Here is a 17617-nt window from a genome sequence, read left to right on the forward strand (position 1 = left end):
ATACTCTAAGACTGATGTGTGAACAACATAATTGTATGTGTACTATGATACTTATTCTGATGTTAAACTATCTTATCTATTTGTGAAATAATTTAGAATGACTGAATACATGCTATTGATATTTGTACTATGCATTTGCATGGGTTGGATATTGTGAAGAAGGAAGTAATCTGTTTTTAATTAGTGGCTAAGCCACAATGCGTATAAATCTGATTCTAGCGTTTTGTTGCATTTCAATCTAGTAGCTAAGTTGCGCCTCTGTGAAAGTGTCAAACGAACACTCTAAGTTGTGCAGGGTTGGTTAGGCATTGAATGTCCTGAATGGTGTGTTGGGATGGCCGAAGATGGTGTGTAGTAGATGGGAGTAGGAATATTGCATCTGAATATGATTTGTATCATATATGAAACTGAAATTGCTTTTATATATATAACTAATCTATTCTGAATCTGAACTGAAGTTACTTCTGTACCGAAAAGAATCTTTGAATTCGGAACTATTTATAAATGAGCTCTAATTGAACAAACTTATTTTACGCACTGAGTTCACAACTCATTTTGTTATTGATTGGATTTCAGGTGGTACTCAAACTTGAACGGGACGGCGCCCCGGGAGCTCGGTCAAGCTTTTATCCTTTTTTAAATTACTACTAGTAGGAAATTCGATATCCTGTGGTATTGTGATGTTTGGAAAGACTTCATGCTTAGTTTATTGGTGTGTGGATATTACGTGATGAATGGTTCATTTTGACTGCGTTATAAATGTGGTGTCTTTAGTGTCCTTGATGTAACCCTCTGAACTTGGTCTGGACGTCTAGGACAGGTTTAGGGTGTTACAGTAAAAATTTTCAAATTTAATCAATCATTGTCATATAGAGCTAAAGAGATCAAGCAAACTTAATACAATAATATTAATACTTGAGTCAATAACTTGTGAACTTAATTTATTTTTTCATATTTTTAATTAGAATAGAACAATCTCAAATTGCATTAAAGGTGAACACACCTACTCAATTTTAAAGTTAAGTACAAAAAAAATTTAATTGAATTAAAAAAATTTATTTCAAATTAAACAAAAATTTTGAAAATAAAATTTCGTCAAATTTAAATTTGTATTTAATTATCAAATCAAATTCAAACAACTAGAGCTAGGTAAGATTGTTACAATTATTGACCAGTTATGAAGCATGGGATGGCGCAATAACTGGCGGAAATGGGTCATTTCACGTGCCTCTACTTTTTTTTGCTTTTATCCACAAATAACGCTTGAAAATATAAATCATACATATAATTATATATATATTTGATACCTCAACACGTACTATAAAAACACAGTTACAACTAGGCGCCATATGTGTCTACTCAACATACGTATAATTCTATATGTATATAAATTTTATCAGTAATTTTGGAAAAGAAAAAGGAATCAATAGCTATAGTTAATAATATGTTACAACAATCTTAATGTAATAAGTTGAAACATGTCTTATCTATGCTTTTGATGGTGATACAAGGATCCTTCATGTTGTTAAATTTATAAGCACAACTAATGAAACCCTATTTGCCAAGATCTTCCTCAATTCCATAACTGGGGATATTCTACACTATTATTTGCACCAGAATACTCGCCCAAAATAGCTATTTGCTAATACAATTCGAAACTGAAAATCAAAGGAACAATCTGCACTTACACGATAATGTGCAACTTAAAAACGTATATATATATATAACCATTATTTGGTATTCAAGTTGGATATTTTAAATAATAATTGGAATGACAAGTCACATTATATTCTCAAGAGAATGTAAATTAGAACATTAAACAATTTTATTAGAAACGACAGCCATCAATCCTTAAAAATGAACTCTAAAATAGATATGAAAAATATTTTAAAAAACTTTTATAAGTGGGGTTAAAAGTTATATTTCTCATTTATTTAATTTTCAATTTTTAAATACCAATTGGAGATATGTGGCTATTTTTTAATTATGTTTGTGAAGTCAAAAAAATGCCACTGTATGTATTTTAAATAGTTAACGATATATTATATATAGGATTAATATTTTTTTTTATATTCTTCGTGTTTATTTTATGATCCACTCTTTTTGAGAATAAAATATTTTAATACTCTATCAATAGAATATTTTAATTTCACAAATAATATTAAAATATTATCATGTCTTTTTTTTTTAAATCCTTAATTTTTTTAAAAAATATATAATACATTAAACAGGATTAGTATATGAAAAATGAACATGACACGATGAATACAACGACAAATGCATGCTTTTTAATTTGTCAATTATGACACAAACCCAAAAACCCTAATGCAACCATTTCATAAAAATTATATATATAAAAAACAATCCCAAATCGGAAAAAGCTCAATATGATTGGAACAAAAAATTACCAGGTAACTTGAATGAACTTACTTTAAGAAACATTATTTCAATACAAAAAAACATATTTTATAATTTGTAATCACATACAATACCAGGGCGGGTAAGCACAACTCAAATTCATATTTAATAATAAAATATTTTTATTATAAATAATATACAGAGCCTTCAAGCCAGTCCAGTCATATTTGCGCATGAACTAGTTACTTTTTTTCTCCCTTACTGAGCACGAATTGTGTACAAGAACTAAAAATCTCAAATCCTAATATTGAACCCCAGGAAAAACTGGAGTCCTAACCTGTCTAAATACCAAAGTAGACTCTAGAATTTTTAACACAATACAACAACATGATGTTAAAGAGCTCTATGTTACCAACACTCAAATACTTATGGTTAAAGAGCCCTAATGTACCCTCAACAACGTTTTAAGTGAAAATATCAATTGCAACCACATTTTTTTATCTCCCTTTTTTACAAATGCTTGTTCAAAGGAGTAGAGTTCATATCTCTTGGAGTTTTGAAAATAACCGTTCTTGTTAGAGATGCCAATTTCTATTACCAAAGATGAAGATGACGAGTCAATATCCATCGTAATCATAACCATAACCATAATCATTGTCATCGTAATCATAAACTTGCTTGTCAAATTCCGGATTATCATCATAAATTCCTCCATCTTCTTCATCTCCTTCATCATAATCACCTTCATCTTTGCCAATTTTAGAGGCCCTCTCTTCCTTTTCATCTGAATCAAAATTTGATTCAATTCTTTGTTTCTTGCATTTCTCTGTAGCCACCTGTAATACCAAAGAAATCTTCAGGTAACTTCATAAAGTATGTTTTGGAAAACATAAAAAACGAAAACCCTCTCAAGCAGCCTATGTTACTCTTAACTCTTCAGTTACGCTCAAGTATCTATGTCCGACACATTCTAACATGGATATGGCTCATACGAGGACATGATGCTTCAAATACAAGGAAAGACAAAAAAAAAAAGAGTTGAGCATATCCACATCCAACACTCCCAAGTCATACCAGCCAAATGAGTATTTATTTGTGTAAAAGAAAATACTTGGTGCCTGTGTGTGTATGTTCGAGTCTATGGTCTAATAATTAACTTCAAACATTTAAAGCAAATTAGACATAAATGTACCGGTTCATCAAAAAGTTTCTCCAACGCATCATAGTTGATTTTTGAGCTTAGTCTCTGCATGGAAGCCATATAAATATCAAACATTGAAGGCAAAAATTAAGCAATGTGGTTAACAGAATCCATATGATGTACTAAATTTGTGGTTTTACTAGTAAACACGCATGCAAAAATTTGTGGTTTTACTGCTAAACAAAAGCATGATTATGACAACAGGTGTGGATTGCAGAAATGTGCAAATTCTAAGCCTGTTAAAGTCAAACAAATCTGAGCAAAATCAGCATTTTATTTTCAGGATGTTCTATTTAACTCCTGAGTTGGTTATTGGGGCATAGCAAATTCATCCACTAACTTGTAAATCTAGATGAGTTTGTCTGGGAATGCGATTGATTAAAAATAAATTCCAAGAATCCTAAATTGCAAATATCAGAAACTTTGTCTATTCAGCCACGTGGTACCCTTTAGGCCAAAACAAGAAAGGAAAGCTATCTGATACCTTCTTAACCAGCATTTGTCGGGTTGCCTCAGCAGCAGTCTTAGCAGGACCTGCATTTTTAGCTTCAGCAGCTCGCTTTTGTAGCCTCTCCTGTTAATACAACAAAAGTAAGCAAAAAGAGAGAAAATCAAGATACAGGAAAAAAATTCTTGGAGTAATTATATTAAAAGGATAAGTAGCATAATCTAGAGACGGTCATTGTTGGACATAAGAATAAAATATTGTAGCATGGTGAGGCTTAGAACTAGGCTCATAATAATTTTTTTTCTTTTTTTTTTTTAATAAAAAAGGAGAGGAAAAATAAAACCCTTAGAATCAAACCAAAATGGCAATAGTCAGCTGAAATAGAGATCAAGAATTGAATGCATGTGATCAAGCTATCATGCACAATACCATTCGTAGTCTGTTTTACATTTTCTGTATATCAATAAGTAATAAAGCACAAGAGGCGGCTTGCATTCCTCTCCAAATGATTTTCAGAAATAAAAAAACTTCCATACTTTCCATGATATTCAAGAATCACCTTTTTAGATTTTGCCACTACTTCTGCAGCAGCTGCGGCAAGCTCCTGTGCAGCTTGGAGGTCCTCTGGACATTTATCATAGTTGGCCATGCAAGCCTCCTTAGCAGCTGCTAAAGCTGCTTCCTTGGCTGCTTGTTCCTGCAAAGAGTGCAGCAGTTCGATTAAGTTCCTGTAACGTATAGCAAGATAGATCTTTATTTTCTCAATAAACTCATGAAAGGAAAGTTGAGTTATTTTTCACTTGAGTTCAAACTAACACTAAAGCACTGAGACTCAAATTAGTTAAATTGAACTATTTCACTGGATCTGGGGCTCAATTTTACAACATAAAAATATGAGAAGAAACATCTAAAATTCTCTCTTCGATACTCAAATATATCTGAATTACTAATCAAGGAGAAATTATCCTCTCAGAGATGTTTTTAACCAGAAAGATTTACTAGATGCTTCTTTGGATTCCCATACTTGAGCACATGGCAATGTATGGATATTACAATTAATGTGCAAGATATTAGACTAGAGTAGGCCAAAATAATGCAGCACTCAACAAGTCATGAGTCAAATCACCTCAAGATATTCCCGGTTTATTTCTTCCCAAATGATCTTTTTGAAACGCTTCTCCTCCTCATTGTGAAGATAACCATCAACCTGAAAATATAATATTTGAGTAATCCCCAAGAATAATTAGAAACTGACACCAAAGTAACACAACTTAACATATACTGCTGTTCCATATACATGAAATCAACCAACACTTACTAAATAAGTTTAAAACACAATGCATACTGCTAAAACAATAAACATGCACTTGTAGATCAAATGCATGCTTAATAAAAACAGCATGTTTAGAAGGCCCAAACAATATTGTTGAGAAAAGGTATGCAATGAAGGTCATTGATAGGAATAAACTCAGGTCACTATGGTTGATTGCGTACCAGACCAACCAAACTCACTTCCTGAGAAAGTTACGATGAACTGAACTCGAAACAATGAAGAAAAGACCTGAAAAATTAATTTATTTTAGGTAACCTTGAAAATTTTCTCTTTTCAATTTGACATTTTTATTTCTGAAGACTTAAGTTTACGGATCAACCATTATTTAGACCCAGAGCAGCTCAGAAGAAACTATAACAATAGTGGTGCTGTTTACATAAGACAAAAACTCCACCCACGCGTTTAATATTAATTCCATAGTGGTGATTCAAAGCTGCATTTAAGCCCAATTGACTTCAACTCAAAGGTATAACATCTTAGATGGTTATTGGATGCATGGCAAAAAGATGATCTGATCCAAGTAAAAAAGGCAAAACAGTTAAGCTAGTAAGCTCAAGAAACTTGATATAATGAATTAACTCAAATACGTATACATCTTAAAAAGAATATTCTGTATAACCAATGTAGCTAGTTTAGCACTTAGGTAGTTGACCTTGAGCACGAAGTTCTTTTGCTGGCTGAAGTTCATATGGACAATGCAAGGTCAAAATACAAGAAAGTAGACTAATTCCCCACCTCAAAATCATCAATATCAGAGAAGTTATCTGATTCATCATCACTACCATCAACTCCAGGTAATTTATCATTGTCACCCTCATCAATGGCTTCCTTATTAGTTGCATCTTCTAAAGTTCCTGAAACAAAACCTTTACTAGTAAAAAAATCTTGGGCATTTAGACAAAAAGGTCCAATTACTAAACCATGTAAAGCTTGATTACTCGTCACAATAAAACTTACCACAATTTTCAGGTTTTTCAGATCCACTTGCAGAAGTGCAGCTAGATTTGCTCTGGAATTATCAAAAACAACCAAAAAATTTGAAATATCTTGCTGAAGAATCAGAGTTAATACCATGTTGAAGATAACCTTATCATAAATAAAATAAAAAATGCAAGAAACAAAGAATCACATATCCGGTCACAAGAGTATGAGACAGTTTAATCTCTCATAATTAAGCAACATAACCATAAATATATGCCTCATTACTATGTGTTTAAACTGAAAGAATGGCAGCACCAAATTAAGAGATCAGTTAGCACATGAGGAAGGGAGAGAAGTATATTGTGAGAGAATAACTTGAGTGCCCACATGACTCTCGCAAAGTAAAATATATCAAGTGATTACAATTAGGATTTTCAACCTTTCACTGTCCTTAAACCTTTAGAAAAGTATGATTACAGAACATACTTTAGCATTTTCCTCAATAGATAATTTTGCCAGCCTCTCTTTCTCAGCACGCTGGAATGCAGGTGGATCTGATCCTCCATCAAGCCCTCCTGAAACCTTCATGAACTGCACCAACCAGTAACAGCATGAACTTCAGCTTCAATGATAGAACAGTTTCCAGTGGTACAATTGTAGAGGGAAAAAGAAGATAGGAAAGCCTAATAGGTACATGGGTGCTCACCTCTTCATAACATTCATTACAAAGTCCATAGGCAAAAGGTTTTCTCTCCTTGTGCCTACATAGCACTTCATCTAAGCTGGTTTCTTTTGACCCAGTATTTGGTTGTTTTCTAGTTAATGAACTAGTTCGAAGCTCCCTCTCCTTTTCCGTAAACTCCTCCATCTGGTCATAAGTTTAAAACAATGGTGGTATTTTCAAGAAATGAAATTAATATTTAGAAAATAAATGCAACAGAGGAAAAGTTAACTACATGCAGAATACAAAAAATTCAACATAACACTTGTGGTAATGATAAAAAATTGGCATCAAATTTTTCATAAAATTATTTAGATACTCCTTAGAGTGGACACAATCAATAAGAGTAATAACAGTAAAGATTCACTAATCAAATTCTACCATACAAAAATAATAATAGCAATGACACGTGTTACAATTACGACAACAACAACAACAACATAGCTTTTCTCCCATAAGATGCTGCAATCCATATAGAACAGATTATGCCAGTATGCTCTACTTAGTACCAAATGCAGATAGGAAGTCACATCAACATCAAAAGTGAAAAAAGTCCCAAACTATTGTAAACATCAGTTATGGTTATTCATTTCATTGTTACTAATTTACAATTTTATTCCATTATCAGTTTCCTGGAACAAAGTAGTTGTGCATTACCATGCACAAGTAAAGAGATACAAACCGTTAAGGCTCCAGCGTTAGTATTCTCAAATTCAATCAACCGCTTTGACAATGTTGCTTCACAAATGTAAACATGCTTTATCTGATAAACAGAGAGCTTAGTTAACCCAACAACTTGAGAGAGAGAGAGACAGAAGGGAAAAAAAAGAATCAACACAAATATAAGTAAAGAAGAAATTGGAACTTGGAAAAATGATGAAAATCTCATCTAAGAATATAGTACCAAAAGCTGTCCACGAGGACAAAAGATAAATAGAATAAAATCAATTAAACGAAAAGCAAAAAAAAAATCATTATCTTGCAGATGCTAAGTGGTAATATCAAGCATTATTTTTTTAAAATATATCTAGTATTGTTATGGCTTAAGGCTGACGTGGATTTCTTTTTCTTTTCATATTCATTTTTTTCATATTAACTTCAGTTATTTTATGCCTCCACCTTTAGTACCATGATGCTAAAGTTCCCTTTACAGAAAAAGAACCAAAAGAAATTTTAGAAAAATAGCATCATGGACATGTGCATATTACTACAATGATGGGTTGCAGAGGAGTCTTAACCATCTAAAACTATCCCTACTGTAGCTTAGGTCAAGACATGAACCTAATCTAAAACCACCTAATATGAGTTAGGACCTTATTTAGCATGTGTCTCTTCTGGGACAATCATGACATGGTTGGAAGTTAAAACATCTACTAAATTGCAAGTCCTACTCATAAAATTAAAATTGCAAAGTTTGTCATCCAGATAATATAAATGAAAAAAAAAATTACAGATTTTCAAGCAAAAGGATCAAGACCATATGATTGTGTTTGTCAACAAACAAAAAAAAATACATATGAACTATAACTTACAATTTCTGACTTAGGAAACTTCAGACCATGTGAAAGTGCAGAAATGTACAGTGCTGCACCACACAATCCACTGGGTTTTCTTCCAGTCTGTAAATTCATGTTATGGTAAGATATTAACTCTAAAAATTAAGGATAATACACAGAATCAAAATTACTTCTAATAAAATCACACCTGCATCCAGTCTCGTTTCATGCTAGCTAAAATGTTACGTGCAGTTTTAACAACTTCATCATTCCCTTCTGGAATTAAAGCTACAAAGCATATTGGTTATTATGCATGTCTGAGTTCAAAGCACAAACAGCAGGAGCATAGAATCAACTAAAGAATCTCAAGGTATAGGAATTGATTAAACAACTTACCATTTGTAAATTTATGAATAAAAATTGAAGGATCAATTAGTTTCTGAAGATCTTTTCCGTCAGCAAGGTACAGCACATAGCAAAGCTGCAGATATACAGAGCCAAGCTCATAGCTGAAGAAGAAACAAAAGAACGTTGATCAAAACAAGAAGAAACTCATCAGGCAAAAACAGAGATAAAGTACTACCAAGCAAATTAATTTTGTTTACAAGAGGCAAAAAGGAGGAAAATTCCTTACACATTTATTTTTAAATAATGTGCAAAATCAATAAGAAGGAACGGCTTTCTCTTTTGCCTGCAATCCAGAAACTGTATGGTTGAGGGAAATAGTGCCACAGTTCAAGGAACAAAAAGAACCAAAAAAGTGATAACAAGGAAAATCAAAAGGACACTAAACCATTCAAGCATGGTATTAATATATATACCTTTGGCAGCACATTTAGCCACCACAAAAATGATGAAATAAAAACACATTGTCCCCTTTTCTGGGGTGGCTGGGGGCACAATAAACAAAGTACATTAAAATGTATGCACCTTACAGATTATGGTTTAAAATGCCAATGAACTATGTAACTCATCATGGCTCTCTTTCTTTCTCTCTTACTCTCTCTCCCCTAGTGCTCTCTCTCCTGACTCTTTCATACATTGAATGATTTACATATCTCTGAAACGATCTAGTTTTCAAGAAAGTGTAAGGTGATTTGAATATTTGATGTGGGACTCACAAACACAGCATGAACCTTGTGTTTTTTAAATGGTGAACCACTAGCTGGAAGAGATCCCATCCAACCTTTTCCATCCAAATCCCAAACCAGCAATATTCTTTCTGCATTCAAACCCCAGCCACAAACACATCTTTTTACCCAATATCAAGCCCTAAAATACAACTCTTACCCTCAGTTCCTGGTGCAAGCAATCCCAGCCAACAGAAAATCTGTATGAATTACAATATTACCCTCCTTTTCCTTAAGCTTAATTCACACAAGTTCCATGACCAAGAAGCATATATAAGGACATGATAATCTAAAGGCATAAATCCATCCGAAAGAAAATATCCTATACATATAATATGGAAAAAGTAGCCACTACCGCACAGATTTCAGAAAGTAAGATTCAAAAGGAACAAAGATCAAATGCTTCCCATATAAAAGGATAGAAGGTAAAGAATCAAACTTGGTATTTTGCAAATGGGAACAAGAGGTTTGAAGTAGTTAAGAATTACTAGTGTCTACATGACCCTATATTTTAGTCAAAATTTTGCATTGAGTAACAAATTTCAGACAACAAAATTAAGGAATTTGCAAAAACTAAGGAATATACGTAAATTCCTATCTGAGATAACAAGTTATGTGTGAAATCTTATTTCTGCAGGTGCCCGTGCATGTACTCAGGCAACAAACCATGTTCAAGTTCAGGCAACAATATTTCCATGTAACCACATTACAGATTTAAGAAAGAAGAAATTCCTCACCGACATGCAAGATAAAGACATGCAGCCTGTACTAGCTCTGATCTGCGCCCCCTAGTGAAATTCCGCTCAAGGCCGATCTTCACAATACAGATAAAAATAGCTTAAAATATTGAGGGGGAAAAAACAAAAACGGCAAGCATTGGAATGAAAGTTAGGCAGAACAAGACATACTTCATAAAAGCGTCTAGCCGTATGAACAACATCATCACTATAATCATCAATTTGTAATGCATTCTTCATACCACTCATTTGCTCAGAAGCTGTATCACCATGAAATTAAAACAAAAAACAAGATATTTATAAGTCGCATTGTAATAAGCACTGTAATGCTAACACATTATTTAACCATAACAACAAACTGAAATAACACATAAAAGAATATTTGAACCTGCAATAAAGACGTCAAAAAGTTTTGAAATCAGAGCACCCAGAAAGAGCAAATTTGATGAAATGTATCAATAATCCTTTATCAAAAGCCAGAAACATAAAGCTTCTTGCATAGCATAGAAGCAACTTAACAAAGCATACCATAATCCAAAGTACGCCTACGTGAATCTGAAATAGCTTGAACAGACCTTACAAAATTTCCGGACAGTTTGCTCTGGAAACAAAGTGAAATGAGCAATAGAAATTAATAGAAATGTGAGTCAGAAACATGAAAGCAAAGATCAAGTGATCAACAAACTAAACAAAGGGAAGCAAAACTTGAACTCCCCAAGTCAGCGCACTTCAGTCAATTAAAATACATCCGACACAATGAGATTAGTGACCAATTTCTTCTTTTGTTTAATCGCATAGTTAGGAAACCACAAATAGCTAGCAAGACATAATTGTCTATGCCAACAACAATCAATTTTGCACAAAATTTACGAAACAATACATATCAACTAGTTTAATCCTAAACCACAACAATTCCACTAGAATTTAGTATAACATAGTTCCAAAATTAAAAATTAAATATAAAGAAAGAAACATTACCTGGCCAGCTGAATCTTTAACGAATTGAGGTTCGGTTGCAAAATTGTATTCTTCCAACACCTTCCCGCAGAAAGAACACGACCTACAGAATAAATCAATAATAATGAAATAGGAAACTGAAATTTTCTCAAAAGAAAAAAAAACCAACACTGCTTATGAGCAAGAAAATCACTTACAAAAGACCTTCATCGAGGCGTTCTCCAGAAACGTTTCTGGAGCAATTATTACAGTAAACCATCCTCCGCAGAATTTAAAATAAATATAGTGCTATTTTATTTCCTATCCTTCCTTTTTCTCAGCAACCAAAGAGAAAGTATGAATTTTTCAAAAAGAGAGTTATATTAATTATACAATTATACAAACTAATTTAGACCAAAAGAGAGCTATAAGAAGAATTGGAAGAAGAAATTTAAGAAGAAAAGGCCAAAAGAAGAGATCGGAGATTGAGAAGGAGCGGGGAGAGTGACTGAGTCACTGAGTTGGGAGGGGTTGGGGAAGGGAACAGTTAAGAGATGACGTTAGGGTTTAGGGGGAGAGAGAGTAAGTAATTTAACCAAAAAAGTACTGAAATTAGATAAATTAGGACACTACTCCAAGGTGGGCTTTATATTTTTCGGAATTTCGGAGCAGAAAACACGGCGCACGTGTTTCTCTAACTCTCAGTTTTACCGTTATCATAAACGGAAGTAACAATTTGCGCGCGTTGATTAAATCAGTGGATTTATTTTTAGATGGTTTTTTCATGTAAGGTTTAAGATTCAATAATTTAAAGTAAATTTGAATAGCAATTAAAATCAACTTTACATAATCATATAACTATTCCTGTTTTGCATGACTTACTTATAAAATATTATGTGCGAATCTTAATTTGCCATCTAATTTCTAGATGATTCACCCATCATTTTCATGTAATCTTATTTACCAAAATTGTCATAAGCCATTGAAGACTTCCAACAAAATGGATCCCTCTTCTCAGCTTCCATACCTTATGTACTCACCCTTCTTCTCCAACCAGTTGTAGGAAGGATCAAGAATGCCAAGACCCTTCAATTTCCCGATATCTTGAGAGATGGTTGTGGCCCAAGTTCAAGATAAAGAGATACGGCATTGTACCGATCTTATCTCAGTAGTAATTGCCCGTGCCTGCAATCCGTATGAAACATCATACAACCATTGTTGTTGAATGCGGGCTATGTAAGACCTCCATAGGCTCTAGTTGTGAAGTTTTCAAGGGTTCCTGGTGGAAATTCTGTCCAGCTGTTGTTCTCTAATTTCTGCAAATTCTAGTAAATTTCTTAGTTGATGGAACTCTTCACTTCCATCATTCTTGATATACGTAAATCTCTTCCCAACAGCGATGACAATGTTAGAAGTGCTCAAAAAACTCTTTTGCATTGGTGATGTACATAACCAATCAAGAAAAAAAAACTAAAACTAATAACACCATAATTTGTTTTCAATGAAAACAAAGTAAATTATTGACACCATTACGTTCAAAATGAATTTGGACAAAAAAATTTATATTTTTAAAATACATACCACATCAGTAGACTTATCCATGTAGTACGACAAGTGTTAGTTTCTCATTGCTTTCGATAGCCACATCAATATTTATTAACAGTCAAATCAATCAATAAGAGATTTAATTGATTTGTTTTTCACTTAAGCATTCAATTTGGTGCACCTTTTTCCTAAGGGCTTAATTGATTTTTTTTATTAAGGGCCTTTTGACCTTTCGAAAGTTAAGAAAATTTATAAAATTAACATAATTTCATACTTATCTTTGTATACTATTATTCAAGATTTTAACGGAGTAGGTGCCACCCAACTCAGTCATGAATTTACTAAAAAACATCATTTTATGCAAAACAATAAATATGATTTTAAGTGTATTTTTATTTTTTATATTTATATAAAATCTAGAAAATACATGCATATGAAAATATTTGAACCAAGACACTTCCTTCAACATTACCATTTGACTAAAGCCATATTTAATTTTTATACATTTTTTATAAATTTGTTATATAATTGTTTTTAGTCACATAGTAGGTATACCACAATCTAATAAATATCTATATGTATATAGGTAAGATAATAAATTTAATGGATATGTATATAGGAGGGATCAACTTACACTATATCGTGGGTGAATTGGCTTTTGTCGCACCATTACTTTCTCTTTCTTGTTTTCTCTCTTATTAATATATTAACAAATATTTTAATAATTCAACTATCATATTTTTCATGTTCTATTCACATAAATCATGTATGTTAAAATTTTTTGATTAAAAATGTTTAACTATTTAATTAAAAACTTTCCCTTGTTAAACATATATCAATAAATTATGTTTTTTAGATGGGTAAAAAAGATATTAATAAATACAATAATAATGATGAATTAAATATTAATGGTATAATAAAAAATAAAATATATATATAATTAGTTTAATAATTTTAAAATAGTGTTGTTATAATTAAAATAATAAGCTAATTTTACTGTAAAAATAGTTGAACGAGTGAAATATTTTGAGGGAAGACAGACGCTCCTGCTATTGTGGAAAATTTTGAACGCACTTCGGCATAGTTTCCTTGGGGGGATGGATTTTGAAATTAACGTGCACTCATTGTTAAGGAAGGTCCTCCGGCCGTTAATAAAGTCATCCACCCACCACTGCCTCTAATTTTGTTCGTTCAGTCTACTTTATTTATATTTTAGTGAAAATGATTTTTGGAAAAAAGAATTTAATAAATCTTAGTGTTTAGATAAATGTATGTAAAATATTTTATGTTATTTAATATATTTGACTGCATTTAAAAAATTCCATCAAAATGGATTTTATTTATTTATATTAATTGAAAAGCACCATTCAATACGGTTCATTTATCATGGCTGACTCGTTCACGCTCCACTCGCTTTCAATTTGAAAGCCTCCCTTTATAAACCCTCCCACCAGCGCTCTCAAAACACCAACGGCTCTCTCTCATTTTCTGGCTTTATTGCTTTCTTTCCACGACCCCTCCAAATAAAAAATGGCAGAAAATTGCACCAGGAAGCTGATTGTTGAAATCTGCAACGCCAATAACCTGATGCCCAAAGATGGGCAAGGCACAGCTAGTGCTTACGCTATAGTTGATTTCGCTGGTCAAAGAAGAAGGACAAAGACCAAGTTCAGAGATCTGAACCCTGTCTGGGATGAGAAGCTGGAGTTCCTGGTTCATGATATCGGTTCAATGGCCTCCGAGATTTTGGAGATCAACCTCTACAATGATAAGAAAATTGGGAAAAGAAGCAATTTTCTCGGGAAAATCAAGTTGGCTGGCACTGTTTTTGTTAGTGCCGGAGCTGAGAGTCTTGTTTATTATTCCTTGGAGAAAAGGAGTGTCTTTTCCCAGGTTAAAGGTGAGATTGGTGTTAAAATTTTTTATGTTGACGAAGAAGCTGCTCCAACGCCGCCGGAGCAGAAAGAAGAGACAGCAGAGGAGAAGCCACCGGAGGAAGAAAAGCCAGCCGAGGAAAACAAAGAAGAAGCACCCAAAGAAGAAGAGAAACCAAACCCACCGCCGCCAGAGAGTAGTAACCCACAAGACGCCGTCGCAGCTTCCACATCAGAGACTAATCCAGCGCCGGAAGAGGAGAATAACCAACCATTGGCGAATAAAGAAGAGCCGCCATCAGAGACTGCTAAATATAAGGCAGAAACAGGAAAAAGTACTGAACTTATCATCAACAACCTCGAACTCCGATCACTCTCCGGCGACCGTAACCATATAGGGTACGATCTCGTAGACCCTATGCCATTTTTATACGTCAGAGTCGTAAAAGCAAAAGTAGCCAACAAAGAACCGGCTTGTCCTCTTCATGCCAAGATAGTCATCGGCACTCATAGTATCAAAACCAAAACCCAAATCGACAGAGACTGGGACCAAGTTTTCGCATTTGATAAAGAGCGATTGAATTCAAGTTCTTTAGAAGTTTCAGTTTGGACTGAAGAAGGGAAAAACGAAGAAGCTCCTTCATCTTTGGCGGAGAGTTGTTTAGGAACGGTGCCGTTTGATTTGCAAGAAGTGCCGAAAAGGGTTCCGCCGGATAGTCCGTTAGCTCCTCAATGGTATAGTCTTGAATCCGAATCCGAAACCGGAAATGATGTGATGGTTGCCGTTTGGGTCGGGACTCAGGCCGACGAAGCCTTCCAGGAAGCTTGGCAGTCGGATTCGGGTGGGTTAATACCCGAAACCCGAGCTAAGGTTTACTTGTCTCCAAAGCTTTGGTATTTGAGACTAACGGTTATCCAAACCCAAGATTTGCAGCTTGATTTGGTATCCGAAGCTAAGGTTCGGAGTCCTGAGATCTTTGTTAAGGCTCTGCTTGGGGCTCAACTTTTTAAAACCAGTAGGACTCAAGTTGGGTCAGCTTGGAATGAGGATTTGGTTTTTGTGGCGGCTGAGCCATTTGAGCCGTTTTTGGTGGTCAAAGTTGAAGATGCGAGTAACGGGCAGTCAGTGGGTGAGGTTAAAATCCACGTGTCAAGCATCGATAAGAGGACAGATGATAAAACGGAGGTAAAATCAAGGTGGTTCAATTTGATTGGAGGTGAAAACAAGCCTTATGCAGGGAGAATCCACATCAGAGTGTGTTTAGAAGGTGGGTATCACGTGCTTGATGAAGCTGCTCACGTGACCAGCGATGTTCGAGCCACGGCTAAGCAGCTAACTAAGCCTCCAATTGGATTGCTGGATGTTGGGATCCGAGGGGCCAACAATTTGTTACCTGTCAAGACCAAGGATGGTCCATGTGGAACGACCGATGCTTACGTGGTGGCCAAATATGGACCCAAGTGGATTCGTACACGTACGATCCTTGATCGATTTAATCCTCATTGGAATGAGCAATATACGTGGGATGTATATGATTCATGTACGGTACTTACTATAGGCGTATTCGATAATGGAAGGTATAAGGGTGATAAAGATGTAAGTATTGGTAAAGTACGTTTACGGTTATCGACATTAGATATGAACAAGGTGTACCGAAATTCCCACACCCTCACCGTATTGTCACCTGATGGGGTTAAGAAAATGGGTGAGATTGAGATAGCCATTCGATTTTGTTGTTCATCATGGCTAAGCCTAATCCAAGCTTATGGGAGCCCAATGTTACCAAGAATGCACCATGTTAGCCCATTAGGTCCAGCCCAGCAAGACATACTGCGTTACACGGCTATGCGCATAGTGACGGCTAGGTTAGCCAGGTCTGAGCCAGCTTTAGGACAAGAAGTGGTTCAATTCATGTTGGACAGTGATACACACGTGTGGAGCATGAGGAGGAGCAAGGCAAATTGGTTCAGGGTTGTGGGGTGTTTATCACGTGTGGCAAGTTTGGTACGTTGGTTAGATGAGATTCGCACGTGGGTTCACCCTCCGACTACGGTTTTAGTTCATGGGTTGCTTGTAGCCGCAGTGGTATGTTCGCATCTAGTGCTTCCCACTATATTCATGTACGCCTTCTTGATCCTAGCATTAAGACTTCGTTATTGTCGACGGATCCCATACAACGTGGAGTCGAGACTCTCATATGTAGATGTTGTGAGTCCCGATGAGCTGGATGAAGAATTCGATGAATTCTCGACCAATAAATCATCAGATACTATACGAATACGATACGATCGTCTACGGGCACTAGCAAGTCGAGTTCAAACATTGTTAGGTGATGTAGCAGTTCAAGGAGAGCGTTTAGAGGCATTGTTTAGTTGGAAGGATCCAAGAGCTACAGGCATCCTTTTAGTGTTTTGCCTATTTGTTTCATTGTTATTTTACTTGGTACCATTGAAGGTGTTAGTGTTAGGCGCAGGATTTTACTATATCCGCCACCCTAGGTTTCGAGACGGCATGCCATCCATTCCGATCAACTTCTTCCGGCGACTACCGTCGCTTTCTGATCAAATTATGTAGACTGAAAAGTTTGACCCTTTGATTTATGGCTACTGAATTTAATTCTTTATTCATATTTTATTGGTGTAACTTTTTTATTCATAAATTTTGATAAATATGTACGTATTTATTTTGACATCATGTTTATGTTAAATTTTTATATAGTTTACATTAATTAATAGTCTTAGCATTTTGTTTCAAACAATAGTGTTAGTATTTAATATTAGCAATGACAATGAGTAGTTGGGCAAGGTGACCGTTGGCATTGTATTAAAGGCAAACTAGTGCGCTTGCATTTGGCCACATGTTTTCATTTAGTAATCACAAGTTGGCAATTTAAAACATATAATTGTTGATTAGATT

At 34.5% G+C, this 17617-nt stretch overlaps 2 protein-coding genes across 3 annotated transcripts; one reads left to right on the plus strand and one right to left on the minus strand.

Moving 5' to 3' along the window:
- Nucleotides 1–2501: 2501 nt before the first annotated feature.
- Nucleotides 2502–11899, minus strand: LOC107922495 (transcription factor IIIB 90 kDa subunit). 2 transcript variants are annotated; one of them, XM_041109177.1, is made up of 19 exons: nt 11500–11899; nt 11324–11405; nt 10874–10946; nt 10517–10605; nt 10346–10422; nt 9113–9169; nt 8875–8987; nt 8687–8754; nt 8515–8601; nt 7665–7745; nt 6968–7129; nt 6748–6852; nt 6298–6349; nt 6076–6194; nt 5134–5214; nt 4567–4704; nt 4044–4133; nt 3551–3604; nt 2502–3194 (listed from the first exon to the last, which is right to left on the minus strand). In XM_041109177.1, exons 1-19 carry the CDS (start codon nt 11559–11561, stop codon nt 2976–2978), a joined length of 1809 nt encoding a protein of 602 aa, XP_040965111.1. In that variant the 5' UTR covers nt 11562–11899; the 3' UTR covers nt 2502–2975. The 2 variants fall into 2 exon arrangements, with proteins under 2 accessions (XP_040965111.1, XP_040965110.1); XM_041109176.1 differs by having other exon boundaries at nt 8687–8766.
- Nucleotides 11900–14275: 2376 nt separating this feature from the next.
- Nucleotides 14276–17330, plus strand: LOC107937440 (FT-interacting protein 3). Its single transcript, XM_016870319.2, has one exon. It carries the CDS (start codon nt 14357–14359, stop codon nt 17273–17275), a length of 2919 nt encoding a protein of 972 aa, XP_016725808.2. The 5' UTR covers nt 14276–14356; the 3' UTR covers nt 17276–17330.
- The last annotated feature ends 287 nt before the right edge of the window (nt 17331–17617 follow it).

This window comes from Gossypium hirsutum, chromosome D13 (genome assembly GCF_007990345.1).
Source record: "Gossypium hirsutum isolate 1008001.06 chromosome D13, Gossypium_hirsutum_v2.1, whole genome shotgun sequence".
NCBI lineage: Eukaryota > Viridiplantae > Streptophyta > Magnoliopsida > Malvales > Malvaceae > Gossypium > Gossypium hirsutum.

Excerpts from the sequence above, each read along its gene's own strand:
- LOC107937440 (XM_016870319.2), top strand. The coding sequence starts at position 14,357 with ATGGCAGAAAATTGCACCAGGAAGCTGATTGTTGAAATCTGCAACGCC.
- LOC107922495 (XM_041109176.1), bottom strand. The coding sequence starts at position 11,561 with ATGGTTTACTGTAATAATTGCTCCAGAAACGTTTCTGGAGAACGCCTC. Across the intron at positions 11,406-11,499 it reads CGCCTCGATGAAGGTCTTTT|GTCGTGTTCTTTCTGCGGGA; the intron begins GTAAGTGATTTT and ends TTTATTCTGTAG. Across the intron at positions 10,606-10,873 it reads TAGGCGTACTTTGGATTATG|CTTCTGAGCAAATGAGTGGT; the intron begins GTATGCTTTGTT and ends ATGGTGATACAG.